The 15,407-nt window shown below is 42.7% G+C and overlaps 1 protein-coding gene across 1 annotated transcript in view; it reads left to right on the forward strand.

Moving 5' to 3' along the window:
• LOC311138616 (ribonuclease 3-like) overlaps positions 1-15,407 on the forward strand; it is a gene marked incomplete at both ends in the record, with an annotated part of 241,316 nt that overhangs the window by 67,423 nt on the left and 158,486 nt on the right. Inside the window, 9 exon segments of the mRNA XM_084173376.1 lie at positions 43-340; positions 671-845; positions 1,342-1,514; positions 5,131-5,211; positions 5,340-5,426; positions 5,712-5,798; position 13,271; positions 13,274-13,341; positions 15,258-15,339. Coding sequence (XP_084029502.1) covers positions 43-340; positions 671-845; positions 1,342-1,514; positions 5,131-5,211; positions 5,340-5,426; positions 5,712-5,798; position 13,271; positions 13,274-13,341; positions 15,258-15,339 — 1,052 coding nt within the window.

A 15,407-nucleotide genomic window follows, 5' to 3' on the forward strand; every position in this document is an offset into this window, starting at 1 on the left:
GTGACCATTTCCCACTCCCTTTGTGTGTTTCTTTCCCTGCAGTTGTTCAGAAAGCAGAGAAAGGAAGCGTGGTCGCTGGGAGGAGGAGAGTGACCGGAGGTCTGACGGGTCGGGGATGAGCAGAGAGGGAGAGCGCAGCTACACCTCCATCCGGAGCCAAGACACAGAGACAGAGGCCTCCATGGACCGAGACAGGGACAGAGACCAGGAGAGGGACAGGGAGAGAGAGAGGGAGAAAGGGGAAGGTGATGAGAAAGAGGAGGATGAGTTGCTGAAGCCTGCGTGGATCCACCGTATCCATGCTGAGAACTACTACTCCAGCGATCCCATGGACCAAGTGGTAGGAGGCTAATCCAGGCTTTTCTCTACTGTCTTTGCTAGTTTGACAAAAACATCGATAGGTTCATTCAGTATGAAAATGTAACAAAACCGTCCCAGATTTAGATTTTCCTGATACAGCATGCACCAGAAATGTATCTGGAAAATGTCTGAGGATACAAGGCAGCCAAATTCTGATCTGTTTCCCAATTATTGGCAAAAGCTCTGATTGGATTGGTCAAAAGACCACATAGTGGCAAAAGATCAGAATTGGGCTGCCTGTGTAAACGCAGCCATAGTGGTGCCAAGTTCCATGCTTGAAACTCTGTGTGACCCTGTTTGGTTGCCGTAGGGTGACTCAACGGTGGTGGGGACCAGTAAGCTAAGGGACCTGTACGAACGCTTTGAGGAAGAGCTGGTCAAGAGACAGGAGTGCGCTCAGTCAGCCCAGCCCAAATGGGACCCTCCCAAGACCAAGCTAGATGAGGAGCCCGGTACTGTATTGATATCAGATTGTGTCCCCAAAGGTATTTCAACTCTAACACTGGTTATGTAACAGGGGATTGTGAAAATGACAGTGTGTTGTGTTGAAGTAAAGACATTGCCGCTGTCATGGTTGTTGTAAACGGTGTGTATAACTTGACTTGGCATATCTGAGATTGATAAATATGATTAGGACTTTAGATGTTTCAGACAACTAAGAGTTAAAAAGAAAGATTCATTAGCTACAACATGTTTAGTGCATTAAGACTGACACAGTAGCAATTACTGTCTTAGCTGTGAGTTCAGCCCTCTCTGTGTGTGGACTAGCCACTGACAACGCTAAAGAGAAACCCTGTGCACAGCAGTGTGTCTAGATCCAGGTGCTGGTTTTAGCAGGAACAACCAGTATTAAAAAACAAGTGTAAAAACCATACACTAGAGAAGACGGGCGACTGAAAGTGAGGTGTTATGGTGGTTGTGTTGAGACCTCTCTGTGCAATAGCCACTGACAGTGTCCTGGTTGTTGTGTGTCTGTTCCAGAGGAGTGTCACAGCCACAGCAGCAGTGAGTCAGACTGTGAGTCTGACGGGGGAGGCAGTACCTGCTCCAGTAGCTATGACTCTGACTTGTTTGACGTGATTGCTGAGATCAAGAGGAAGAAGGCCCATCCAGACCGTCTGCATGACGAGCTGTGGTACAACAACCCAGGACAGGTCAGCACCACATACCTTAAGCATCTCCGAATAGGACTGCTGGTCTAGGATCAGGTCTTCCCTGCCCATATAACTTTTGTGATCTAAAAGGCAAAACTGATCATAAATTAGCGCTTCTACTCTAAGACACTTGATACAACACAGACCCTGGTCCTTGAGCGCTATGGGGGTGCAGGGTTTCATTCCAGCCCTGCAGCCCTGATTCAAATGCATTGCTGGAATTAAAGCCTGTACACCCAGTTGAAGAAGTGTATTCTAACACAAAAACTAGTGTTGAAAGAGACAATATTACTCCAAAATACTTGTAATGGCATTTATTTTTAAACAACACCCACGACAGGACGACTATGATTTAAATTATGTGGTATTGGAAACACAGTGCATACAGTTGAAGTCGGAGGTTTACATACACCTTAGCCAAATACATTTAAACTCAGTTTTTCACAATTCCTGACATTTAAATCTAGTAGAAATTCCCTGGCCTAGGTCAGTTAGAATCACCACTTTTATTTTAAGAATGTGAAATGTCAGAATAATAGTAGAGAGAATGATTTATATCAGCTTTTATTTCTTTCATCACATTCCCAGTGGGTAAGAAGTTTACATACACTCAATTAGTATTTGGTAGCATTGCCTTTAAATTGTTTAACTTGGGTCAAACGTTTCGGGTAGCCTTCCACAAGCTTCCCACAATAAATTGGGTGAATTTTGGCCCATTCATCCTGACAGAGCTGGTGTAACTGAGTCAGGTTTGTAGGCCTCCTTGCTCGCACACGCTTTTTCAGTTTTGCCCACAAATGTTCTATAGGATTGAGGTCAGGGCTTTGTGATGGCCACTCTAATACCTTGACTTTGTTGTCCTTAAGCCATTTTGCCACAACTTTGGAAGTATGCTTGGGGTCATTGTCCATTTGGAAGACCCATTTGCGACCAAGCTTTAACTTCCTGACTGATGTCTTGAGATGTTGCTTCAATATATCCACATAAGTTTCCTTCATCATGATGCCATCTATTTTGTGAAGTGCACCAGTCCCTCCTGCAGCAAAGCACCCCCACAGCATGATGCTGCCACCCCCGTGCTTCACGGTAGGGATGGTGTTCTTTGGCTTGCAAGTTACTGCCTTTTTCCTCCAAACATAACAATGGTCATTATGGCAAAACAGTTATATTTTTGTTTCATCAGACCAGAGGACATTTCTCCAAAAAGTACAATCTTTGTCCCCATGTGCAGTTGCAAACCATAGTCTGGCTTTTTTATGGCGGTTTTGGAGCAGTGGCTTCTTCCTTGCTGAGCGGCCTTTCAGGTTATGTCGATATAGGACTCGTTTTACTGTGGGGATATAGATACTTTTGTACCTGTTTCCTCCAGCATCTTCATAAGGTCATTTGCTGTTGTTCTGGGATTGATTTGCACTTTTCGCACCAAAGTACGTTCATCTCTAGGAGACAGAACGCGTCTCCTTCCTGAACGGTATGACGGTTGCGTGGTCCCATGGTGTTTATACTTGCGTACTATTGTTTGTACAGATGAATGTGGTACCTTCAGGCATTTGGAAATTGCTCCCAAGGATGAACCAGACTTGTGGAGGTCTACAATATTTTGTCTGAGGTCTTGGCTGATATCTTTTGATTTCCCCATGATGTCAAGCAAAGAGGCACAGAGTTTGAAGGTAGGCCTTGAAATATATCCACAGGTACACCTCCAATTGACTCAAATGATGTCAATTAGACTATCAGAAGCTTCTAAAGCCATGACATCATTTTCTGGAATATTCCAAGCTGTTTAAAGGCACAGTCAACTTAGTGTATGTAAACTTCTGACCCACTGGAATTGTGATACAGTGAATTATAAGTGAAATAATCTGTCTGTAAACAATTGTTGGACAAATTACTTGTGTCATGCACAAAGTAGATGTCCTAACCAACTTGCCAAAACTATAGTTTGTTAACAAGAAATGTGTGGAGTGGTTGAAAAACAAGTTTTAATGACTCCAACCTAAGTGTATGTAAACCTCCGACTTCAACTGTATGTGCGAATGCATGTCATTCAATCCTGTATCTGTTTATAGCAAACTTGTTTTGAAATACAGTTGAAGTCAGAAGTTTACATACACTTAGGTTGGAGTCATTAAAACTTGTTTTTCAACCACTCCACACATTTCTTGTTAACAAACTATTGTTTTGCACTTTGTGCATGACACAAGTAATTTTTCCAACAATTGTTTACAGACAGATTATTTCACTTATAATTCACTGTATCACAATTCCAGTGGGTCAGCAGTTTACATACACTAAGTCTCTCCTAGCGAAGAACGTACTTTGGTGCTAAAAGTGCAAATCAATCCCAGAACAACAGCAAAAGACCTTGTGAAGATTCTGGAAGAAACAGGTACAAAAATATCTATATCAACAGTAAAGCGAGTCCTATATCGACATAACCTGAAAGGCCGCTCAGCAAGGAAGAAGCCACTGCTCCAAAACCGCCATAAAAAAGACAGACTACGGTTTGCAACTGCACATGGGGACAAAGATTGTACTTTTTGGAGAAATGTCCTCTGGTCTAATGAAATAAAATAGAACTGTTTGGCCATAATGACCATCATTATGTTTGGAGGAAAAAGGGGGTTGCTTGCAAGCCGAAGAACACCATCCCAACCGTGAAGCACGGGGGTGGCAGCATCATGCTGTGGGGGTGCTTTGCTGCAGGAGGGACTGGTGCACTTCACAAAATAGATGGTATCATGAGGAAGGAAACTTATGTGGATATATTGAAGCAACATCTCAAGACATCAGTCAGGAAGTTAAAGCTTGGCCGCAAATGGGTCTTCCAAATGGACAATGACCCCAAGCATACTTCCAAAGTTGTGGCAAAATGGCTTAAGGACAACAAAGTCAAGGTATTGGAGTGGCCATCACAAAGCCCTGACCTCAATTCTATAGAAAATGTGTGGGCAAAACTGAAAAAGTGTGTGCGAGCAAGGAGGCCTACAAACCTGACTCAGTTACACCAGCTCTGTCAGGAGGAATGGGCCAAAATTCACCCAACTTATTGTGGGAAGCTTGTGGAAGGCTACCCGAAACGTTTGACCCAAGTTAAACAATTTAAAGGCAATGCTACCAAATACTAATTGAGTGTATGTAAACTTCTGACCCACTGGGAATGTGATGAAATAAATACAAGTTGAAATAAATCATTCTCTCTACTATTATTCTGACATTTCACATTCTTAAAATAAAGTGGTGATCCTAACTGACCTAAGACAGGGCATTTTCACTAGGATTAAATATCAGGAATTGTGAGAAACTGAGTTTAAATGTATTTGGCTAAGGTGTATGTAAACTTCCGACTTCAACTGTAAGTGTATTTTAAGTGATTATTTCTGTTTTGTTAACAACACCACTTTTGAGTGCTGTCAAAATGTCACCTCTTCTGGATGTATGCCACAACTCCCTTTATCACCTTTGAAAAATATGTCCCCTATTTTCGTTTATTAGTGAATATTTGGAAATGTTCTAAAATGTTTTACTGTTACGGTTTGGACGAGTGCATATATGGTATGATTTGGTAGTTGATGATCAGTGTATGTCCGTCTGGCCTGTGTTGGTGTGTGTGCAGATGAACGATGGGCCATTGTGTAAGTGCAGTGCTAAGTCCAGACGCACAGGGATATGCCACAGCATCTACCCTGGAGAGGAGGTACACACACACTACACTCTATACTAGAATGTTTTGCATTGATTCACAATAAAAGACTAGTAAGATTACGCTACAGACTATTAAACCTAGTCTTTCTACCACCTCTCTCTCTCACTCCCTCCCCCCAGTCTGTGAAGGAATGTCGCCCGATGAACAACAACTCTGGAAAGCTCTACCACTACAGAATCACTGAGTCTCCACCTACTAACTTCCTGGTGAGTATACATATGTGTTTCTCTCTCCCTCTTCATCCCTCTCACTCTTCTGTTTTAGTTTTTTTCCTAAACACATGACCCTACCTGGAAAGACTGGGCCCTAGTTAAAGTCTATGTAGGCTATATGACTAAGACCTTGAGTTTTTCCTGGTAAGGTGACATGGTAAGGAAAAACTTTGGGCCCTATTTGGACTTAAAACCAAGGCCATAGGATTAAGGATTTATCCTAAAGTTACATCCGACTTTGTGCTGACATTTCTGCTGTTTATGTGTTTGTTTTCCCAGACGGACAGGCCTACAGTGATTGAGCACGATGACCATGAGTACCTGTTTGAAGGTTTCTCTCTCTTCTCCCACATGCATCTCACTATTGTAAGCACCATGCCATGGAATCATTCTCTCTATCTCTCTCGCTCTCTCTCTCTCGCTCTCTCTCTCTCTCTCGATGCCTGTTGTTTTAAAGCATATGCGTACAGGGTTCTAGACTAACTTTTCTCACTGGTGGCACTGGTCCTAACAACTTTTTCAGTTGTTTTTACCAATCTAACTCCATAACAACATATTGGTAATCCTTTATTTCAATGGTACATCTCTATTGATAAACTGGGTAAGTCAAGATGTAGCCTATGCCTATTCACAATTTGATTTTAATGGAGCTACAGATGAAAAACAATCTGTTTTCTTTCCGTTTGGGACTTATTGTATTGTACTGATCAACAACAGTTGCGTAGAAGAAGCAAGCTATTATGTTATAAAAGTGCATGCTGTCTCTTAAGACCTAATGACCTCATTCACACACACAGTGAGAGAGACAGAAGAGACCTGAGGCGCGGGAGACGACGTGAATAAAAGTTTTTGGCAATGACTATGGTTTTTGGTGGCAATCAGCTTTGAAACCAGCAAATATTTCCCTATGGTTTGCATTAGGGATGTTAACTGTTAATCGGTTAGCTGCTGAAAATCTATTTGACCGGTCATGCTTATTGGTCTATAGGCTAATTTGCATAATATAGTGGAATTAAATTGGTGCATGTGTATTTCCGTTAGTCATCATGCATCCTATTTATCACAAGCGCACAGCATACAGAGCCTAGTTTGAGGAGCAGAATGGCATTATCACCTGTCACAGAGCTAGAGCAGCTCCTCAAAAAGCTGGTACTGGAGTGAAACGTGTTTTTATAAGCCCAGTCATTGCGCAACAACTAACAATTCTAAATGCAATCGCGTGTTAAAAATGCTTTTTGATGGTGACGATTAAAAATAGCTACTATTTATATTTCTTAATATCAACTGGTAATTAAAGCACGCCTCCCATTCGCCATTCGAGTGCATAGGTTATAGTCAACGGTAGGCAGGCTATCAGTGTGTCACCCATCACTTTACAATGTGAGCTTGAAGCAGTATAATTGTTTGAAACCTGAACATTTTACTTTACTTCAAATAATGAGGAATGTCTTACCTTGCTTCAAAGTAGCCTAGCCAAAATCCAACCATAGAAATGCGGAGGCAATTATTTTATATAGACTTCCTCATGCCTTTAACCAGCATTTCTCTCCTGTTCTATTGGTTTTCATATCAACTTTCTTTCGTTGTCCAGAAGTCAAAGGCACAATCCTAGTCATATTAGCAACCCATCCTAGTCATTGCTATTAGATTCACCCTCTTTCTAAGTTTCTAACAAGAGATTTTCATCTCTGTCACATGGAACCACTCGCATTAGGTGCACTGTTTAGAGCTGTGTTTTCCCGCAAATTGACGGTTTATTAGCTGCTTCATTACAGCAGTTGCATGCTCAATGATAGGCTATAGCCTTTTGACCGTAAGACGATAGGCTTGCTATTGTTGCATGTTTTCATTAAGCTCTTAATTAAACATTTCCGTTCCTTGTCTGCATGCATAGTATTTTCTGTTGGTCATGTCATTTTACTGTTTGGGAACATTTTTATAGTTTGTTGACTGGTCATTGAGAGTCGGTTAGTCGGCAGCAAAATTGGCCGAAATGTGTATCCCTAGTTATCACAAACAAAGTTCTAGGGTAGTGAATTGATGTTAGCTTCGGTTGTAAGCTAGCAAGGAATCTTCTTATCTAGGAAGTTATCTTCTTGCATTGTAAAGTGTTCTAGCCTGTAATGGACATTTGTTTTGCGAACAGTAATTAACAGTTATAACATTTCTTCATGCCGTGTTGCATTATTCAAGTGTGTTAACTTCTGTGCAGCATGAGTGGGGAGCTAACATGATGCAGCCCAGACTCCCAGTGAGTGCAGTGGTTCCTCAGTACAGGGTAGAGCAGGGATGGGCCACGGGCCGCCCCTTTTGAAGGCCCTCAGATCAATATATATATATATATATATATATATTGAAACTCAGTCGGTCACAACTTACTGTTGGAAGTTAGAACAGTAAAATACACAAGGTACATTTTCGAAATTTGGTTGCGCGTCGGCAGTTCTTCTGTTATGTCAGTCACTGATAGTCACTCAATTAGCCCATGTTAGCAAAACAATTTTGTATTGGTAAGTTAGTCTAGCGGCCAGCTATCTAAACTTAGTAATCATTTTTACATTTACATTTTAGTAATTTAGCAGACGCTCTTATCCAGAGCGACTTACAGTTAGTGAGTGCATACATTTTTCATACTATGTGTGGCGATTACTGGCCTCCGTGATCCGCTGCGAAACCATGCAGGCATTTTTTCCTGGGAGCTGGTTTCTAGCTGTATACGTCCTGTCTTGTATGTCTGTTTTATTTAAGCTTTACAAGTGTTCAGTTGTCATTGTATTTGTCCCATTTTTTGTTGTTGTTAAAGTCACTTTTACCTTGTAAAGTTTTTAATTGTGAATTAAAATTAAAAACATGGATTTTTACTTTAGAGATTTATGTGGTCCGTTTTGTTTTGTTTTTGTTTTATCATTCAGCAAGTAGTCCAAGTCATCCATAGTTCTGTTACTCCGGCAGTGTTGATGCTGATGGGAAGGAAAAAATTATATTCCTGAAATGTATTGAAATCACTTATTAGCGCAAGTGTCAATGGCCTTTCCAAAACATGAGAGGTAGGTAATATATTGGCCATGGTCTCACCTGAGAGAGAGATGGTAGGTCACAGTAGGTTGGTGTCACCTTAATTGGGGAGAGGGGCTCATAGTAATGGCTGGAGCGGAATTAGTGGAATGGTAACAAATACATCCAGGTGTTTGATGCCATTCCATTTGCTCCATTCCGGCCATTATTATGAGCCGTCCTCCCTCAGCAGCCTCCCTTGTGGTAGGTAATATACCTGCCATGTTCTCACCAAGCCCTTTGCACTCATGGCCGGGGGGCCCCCAGTGATTTTGTTAGTCAGTGTCACTCAGATATTATATTAAGAACTGCAAACCCTATAGCAACATGTGTAGAATTGCAGATAATGAATTATACAATTTCAAAATCCTATGTCCGCCCCATGGCAAAATGTGTAGAATTGCAGGAAATTAACTCAAAAAATGGTTTCTCTCTGCTGTCAAGAGGGAGCTGAAATGTTTTGCTCGCACTGTTGGGGTGGGGGGGTACGCAGACCTGCGAGCAACTGCAGCCCCTCATGATGAGTTCAGATTTTCGGTTGCCCCCACCCCATCAAAGTTGCCTATCCCTGGGCTAGAGCTAGCAATGAGTAATAATAATATAATAATAATATGCCATTTAGCAGACGCTTTTATCCAAAGCGACTTACAGTCATGCGTGCATACATTTTTTTTGTGTATGGGTGGTCCCGGGGATCGAACCCACTACCATGGCGTTACAAGCGCCGTGCTCTACCAGCTGAGCTACAGAGGACCACATCTAAAAAACCCACAGTAAGTGGAGCAGGCACGGTCCGCTCACTCTATAAGGGGATATCGGCTGCGCTGATAGACAGGCTGATAGAGAGGGATGTAACAATTCACCCGATACGTATCGGTCCGTGATTTAAATGTTTAAGATAAGACTGCATCGGTCTGCGGACCCCAAACCGATCCAAATGTAGCATGCATCGGTCAGAAAATCAATCAAAATGTTATGAATCGCCAAATCATATTTTTTGGGGGCTCATATTACTTTCTACCTTCTGAAAATACTTAATCTTTGTGACAAGTGATGCATCCTCTCCTTCAGTGTCAAACTAAGCATGTAACTGTGTTAACAGTCATTGATCTAGAAGTAATTTTGCATGCTGAACAACCCCAGGCAATATCAGAAGCCTAGTCAAACTGCGCACTGTGCCAGCTTCTCATTCTGACCAATGTGAGGTAGGCGGCCTGTTCCTGATCTTGCACATCTGCGCGGCACGTTCATCATTCAAATGCTAAGATGGCTAGTGCGATATTGTGTTATACTGGAATAAAAGTAAGCTACCGGAGACAGAACTATCATCTGGCTATACCTGCTGAACGGGGCTTACATTACATTTTATTTTGATTGTTCAGGTTCACCATCAGCAATAGTTTTGGTAGTTTTGCTTTAAACAATCAGTGTATATGGTCATTTTTAGATATACAGGGTGAAGCTGATAATTTCATAACTAGGACAGCAATCACTTTGTGGGGCGTACTGCATTGCCAAAGCGGGAGGAGAAAATAAACTTACAAAAAACTTCCAAATGGTAAAAAACATTTCATTTTGAGATGGGGATGGTGAAATCCAAAGTTGTGCTATGTATTCATTGGCTATGTCATAGCTAATTTGTAAACACTAAATATTGATACATTACTAGCTCAAACACTTAATCTGCAAAAAGTTAATCAGTGGGTGATGGTGTTGTCAGAATCAAAGTGGGGGGACAGAAAACAGGCTACATTGCCCCTCCTAATCTGATGGTGGTAGATGCCTAGTCTCCCTTATGGCTCAGATCAGGTGCCTACATAGTACATTTACCATAGACCAGTGTTTTTCAAACCTCTCTTCGTGGACCCCCAGACATTTCACAATTTTGTTGCATCCCTGAACTAGCTCACCTGATTTACCTAGTCAACGGCTTCATGATTAGTTGACAAGTTTAATCAGGTGTGCTAGCTCTGTAGGTCAGCTGGTAGAGCACGGTGCTTGTAATGCCAAGGTAGTGGGTTCGATCCCCGGGACCATCCATACACAAAAAAATGTATGCACGCATGACTGTAAGTCGCTTTGGATAAAAGCTTCTGCTAAATGGCATATTATTATTATATTATCAAATACATGGAACGGCTGGGGGTCCCCGATGAGAGGTTTGACAACCACTGCCAGACATAGATCGCGCGTGCTCGCACACATGTCAGCTCCGACAGATCCAGCTCAGAAAGGCCTAACTCATGAGCTCCATCAGCAGCAGATTTTAATTTAGAATGGAAAATGAATATGTTTATGCAACAAATGTTCGCATCGAGTCGTACTCCAATCATACCGAATCGTTTTAATACTAAATTGTTCCTGTATTGTATCGGAGCACATGTATCTTAATGTGCATCGAATCGTCTTGAAAGGGAAAGATGCACATCCCTAATAGACAGACTTGATTCGCTCTCAATCAGTAGATGATGTGAGACACATTTCACATAAGGACCGAAAGTAACAACAATTTTAGTACCAAACTGTTTTTCATTTTCTAGTATCAAAAAAGTACCGAAGTTTCGGTATACCATGCAACACTAAACTAACGTGACCAGATAATTTTTTGCACTGGCACCCTAGCAACCAAAAAAAAATTGGTGTAGCACTGCCAAGTCAAAGGGTCGCAAATGCAAGTGTTTTGGTCGCAGTCTCGAACCCTGTGCATAGCTCAACACTTTTCTGTTCCCTCTCCTCTCTCTCTCCCTCACTCTCCATCTCCTCTCTCTCCTCCATCATGTTCTCCCTCATGTCCTCCAATGGGACAACCTGTGCCGTGTCATCTGTGTGTGTGTGCTGCGTAATATGGATATGCTCTCCGTCCCAACAGGCAGGTTTATAAAGCAAAGCACATTAATATTTCACAACCAGCGATTTAGTGTTTGGCTTAAAACACCAACTTCAAATCCGCCCTTCGCTTCGGTCCTCTCCTTTGTTCCAGAGTCAACCTCAGATAAACTTAGCTTGTGTCCCAAATGGCACCCTATTCCCAATATAGTGCACTACTTTTGACCAGTGCCCATATATGGTGCACTGCTTTTCACCAGAGCCCTATGGGCCCTGTTCAAAAGTAGTGCACTATATAAGGAATAGGGTGCCATTTGGGAATGCACACTATTGTTCCGTCCCAGCCACACTGCTGATGGTGACCTTGTGTTTAAAGTCCTATCCCTCCCTCTCTACTTTTGAAGGCCCATCAGTATCTGTCAAATATTACAGAGGTTGGGACTTTAAAGGCCTCCTAAGTAAAGACAGAGGATCCCTCGATAGTCTCCCTCGCCACCTCCCGAGTGGCGCTGTGGTCTAAGGCACTGCATCACAGTGCTAGCTGTGCCACTAGAGATCCTGGTTCGAATCCAGGCTCTGTCGTAGCCGGCCTTGACCGGGAGACCCATGGGGTGGCGCACAATAGGCCCAGCGTCGTCCAGGGTAGGGGAGGGAATGGCCGGCAGGGATGTAGCTCATTTGGTAGAGCATGGCATTTGCAATGCCAGGGTTGTGGGTTCGATTCCCACGGGGGGCCAGTATGGAAATTAAAAAATAATGTATGCACTCACTAACTGGAAGTCGCTCTGGATAAGAGCGTCTGGTAAATGATGTAAATATAATGTAAATGTCTCTTGCGGTGTGACGTTCACTGCGGTCATGTGGGTCGTACTGGGGTATGGATAAAAAATATCCCTCAGTGTGCCATTGGTACCAGTCAAATAAGCCCCAAGGTTGCCTTGTTAAATCTTGTTCATTCTCTTAAATTAAATACCATGACTGTTTTCTCATTAGCTGGGAATTTAGTTTGAAATGTCTGATACAACGTACTTGGACGGGAGCTATAATCCAGTTATAATGAAAATGTTGTTTAACTATGTGTGTTGTGCACTGCTTTCAAAGGGGAAAAATTGCTTCCTTACCTCGCGCATTCCCGCTTGTTTGAATTCCGTTGAAAACTTTGCAGTGTGGACCTAATAGCAGTTTATAAAGTGTGAGGTGTGCCTCCCCAGGGGGGCGCCAGAGAGTTTCAGGGAGGCTTGATAGGGAAGCCAAGGTAAACTGCCATGAACTGTATTATATACATCAGTAAAGGACGGCAAATCGATGGCAGGCAAAGCCTGGCTGAATCAAGGCTATGAACGAGAGAGTTTTGTGTCTGTGTGTTAGAATAGTTGTGTGTGTGTGTATGTGTTTGAATAATGAAGCGAAATTCACAGTTTGTCAATCTTTTCATTTTGAAAAGAATCCAGCATGGATTAAACCCAGATTATCACGGGATAATTTAAACAACCCCTGGAAAAACCTTCATTACCAGGGGCGCGGTGATTAGAGAATCCCAAGCACAGCGATATTAGCCCCTGCTAGTTAGCCAGAGGGGTGGGCACCGCTGCATGTTGTACGGCGGGCAGCCAGGTTAATCCTACAAAATGGACACTCGCTCAGACAACAAAGAGCATGTAACTGGAAGATTAAACACAGAAGAGCGGGCTTATCTCCTTAAAGAGATTGGAGTCACTTAATGTTCAAAAGCCCTGGGTGAAGAGATGTTGGGTGTGTGTTCAGTGTGTTTGTCCGGTGTGTGCACGTTACTCTGTGTGTTCGATGTGTGTGTTTTTTTGGGCTGCAGACCCTGCTTATGGAGATGAGGTTTTAATGAGTTTCCTTGAAGCTGTAACCTCTGTTTAACACCATGGTAATGACTGTTCCTCTTTTCTTCCCTCACTCCCTCTCGCTCTTCCTCTGTTTCATCATCCCAGATTCATTGTGCAGAGTGATTTGTTTCAACATAGATTACACCATTCACTTTATTGAAGAGATGACACCAGAGGTCAGTAAAGCCCCTCATCTCTTTTATGTCTGTCTGTGTGTGTGTGTTTAGTGTTTTCTTCTCCAAACGGTCGCCTATCGCTGTCTGTGAACACATCCAAAGCCCATGTAACCTACAGTACATTCAGAAAGTATTCAGACCCCTTGACTTTTTCCACATTGTGTTACATTACAGCCTTATTCTAAAATTGATTAAATTGTTGTTTTTTCTCGTCGATCTGCACACAATACTCCAAAACCAAAACAGGTATTTATAAATGTTTGCAAATGTAGAAAATAAAAAAAAACTGAAATATCACATTTACGTAAGTATTCAGATCCTTTACTCAGTACTTTTTTTAAGCACTTTTGGCAGCGATTACAGCCTTTAGTCATCTTGGGTATGATGCTAAAAGCTTGGCACACTTGTATTTGGGGCGTTTCTCCCATTCTTCTCTGCAGATCCTCTCAAGCTCTGTCAGGTTGGGTTGGGAGCGTCGCAGCACAACTATTTACAGGTCTCTCCAGAGATGTTCGATCTGGTTCAAGTCCGGGCTCTGGCAGGGTCACTCAAGGACATTCAGAGACTTGTCCCGAAGCCACTCTTGCGTTGTCTTGGCTGTGTGCTTAGGGTCGTTGTCCTGTTGGAAGGTGAACCTTCGCCCCCAGTCTGAGTTCCTGAGCGCTCTGGAGCAGGTTTTCATCAAGGTACTCCCAGTCCCTGCTGCTTAAAAACATCCCCACAGCATGATGCTGCCACCACTATGCTTAAACATAGGGATGGTGCCAGGATTCCTCCAGACATGACGCTTGGCATTCAGGCCAAAGAGTTCAATCTTGGTTTCATCAGACCAGAGAATCTTGTTTCTCATGGTCTGAGAGTCCTTTAGGTGCCTTTTGGCAAACTCCAAGCGGGATGACATGTGCCTTTTACTGAAGAGTGGCTTCCGTCTGGCCACTCTACCATAAAGGCCTAATTGGTGGAGTGCTGCAGAGATGCTTTTCCTTCTGGAATGTTCTCCCATCTCCACAGAGGAACTCTGGAACTCTGTCAGAGTGGCCATCGAATTCTTGGTCACCCCACTGACCAAGGCCCTTCTCCCCCGATTGCTCAGTTTGACCGGGCGTCCAGCTCTAGGAAGAGTCTTGGTGGTTCCAAACTTATTCCGTTTAAGAATGATGGAGGCCACTGTGTTCTTGGGGACCTTCAATGCTGCATAAATGTTTTTGGTACCCCTTCCCCAGATCTGTGCCTCAACACAATCCTGTCTCTGAGCTCTGCGGACAATTCCTTCGACCTCATGGCTTGGTTTTTGCTTTGACATGCACTCTCAACTTTGGGACCTTATCTAGACAGGTGTGTGCCTTTCCAAATCATGTCCAATCTATTGAGTTTACCACAGGTGGACTCCAATCAAGTTTTAAAAACAGCTCAAGGATGATCAATGGAAACAGGATGCACCTGAGCTCAATTTCGAGTCTCAAAGCAAAGGGTCTGAATACTTATGTAAATAAGGTATTTGTGTATTTTATTTTTAATAAATGTGCAAAGCAAAAACAGGTTATTTTGTATAAATTGATGAGGATTCATTAATAAAAAAAAATCGATTTTAGAACAAGGCTGTAATGTAACAAGAATGCACTGTATATGCTATAATACCAGGTGGTTCAAGATCCAAAGCCTCTTAAGCAGTAAAAAAGTAGAGGCTGTTTTAACCTACACCAACTGAATGGACTGATAAGGAAGCTTTGGAAGCCAAGTTTAGAGAACTGAATTTGACTATCAGGTCACATCTTCCACATTTTAAGATGCTCATGTTTGTGCGGCTGTGTGTCTCTGTGGTGTGTGTGTGTGTGCGTGTCTATCTATCCATGCGAGTGTGTGTGCGTGCGTGAGATAGTATTAACACTTTTTTCCCCCCCTATGTCCATGTTCAGAACTTCTGTGTGAGAGGACTGGAGCTGTTCTCCTCCTATCTATTCCAGGATATACTGGAGCTCTATGACTGGAACCTCAAAGGTGAACAACACACCATACTATCCCCTAGCCTCTACCCTTCACCCCCTAGACCCTAACCCCTAGCCTCT

Source organism: Coregonus lavaretus, assembly GCF_964263955.1.
Source record: "Coregonus lavaretus genome assembly, chromosome: 2".
Taxonomy (NCBI): Eukaryota; Metazoa; Chordata; class Actinopteri; order Salmoniformes; family Salmonidae; genus Coregonus; species Coregonus lavaretus.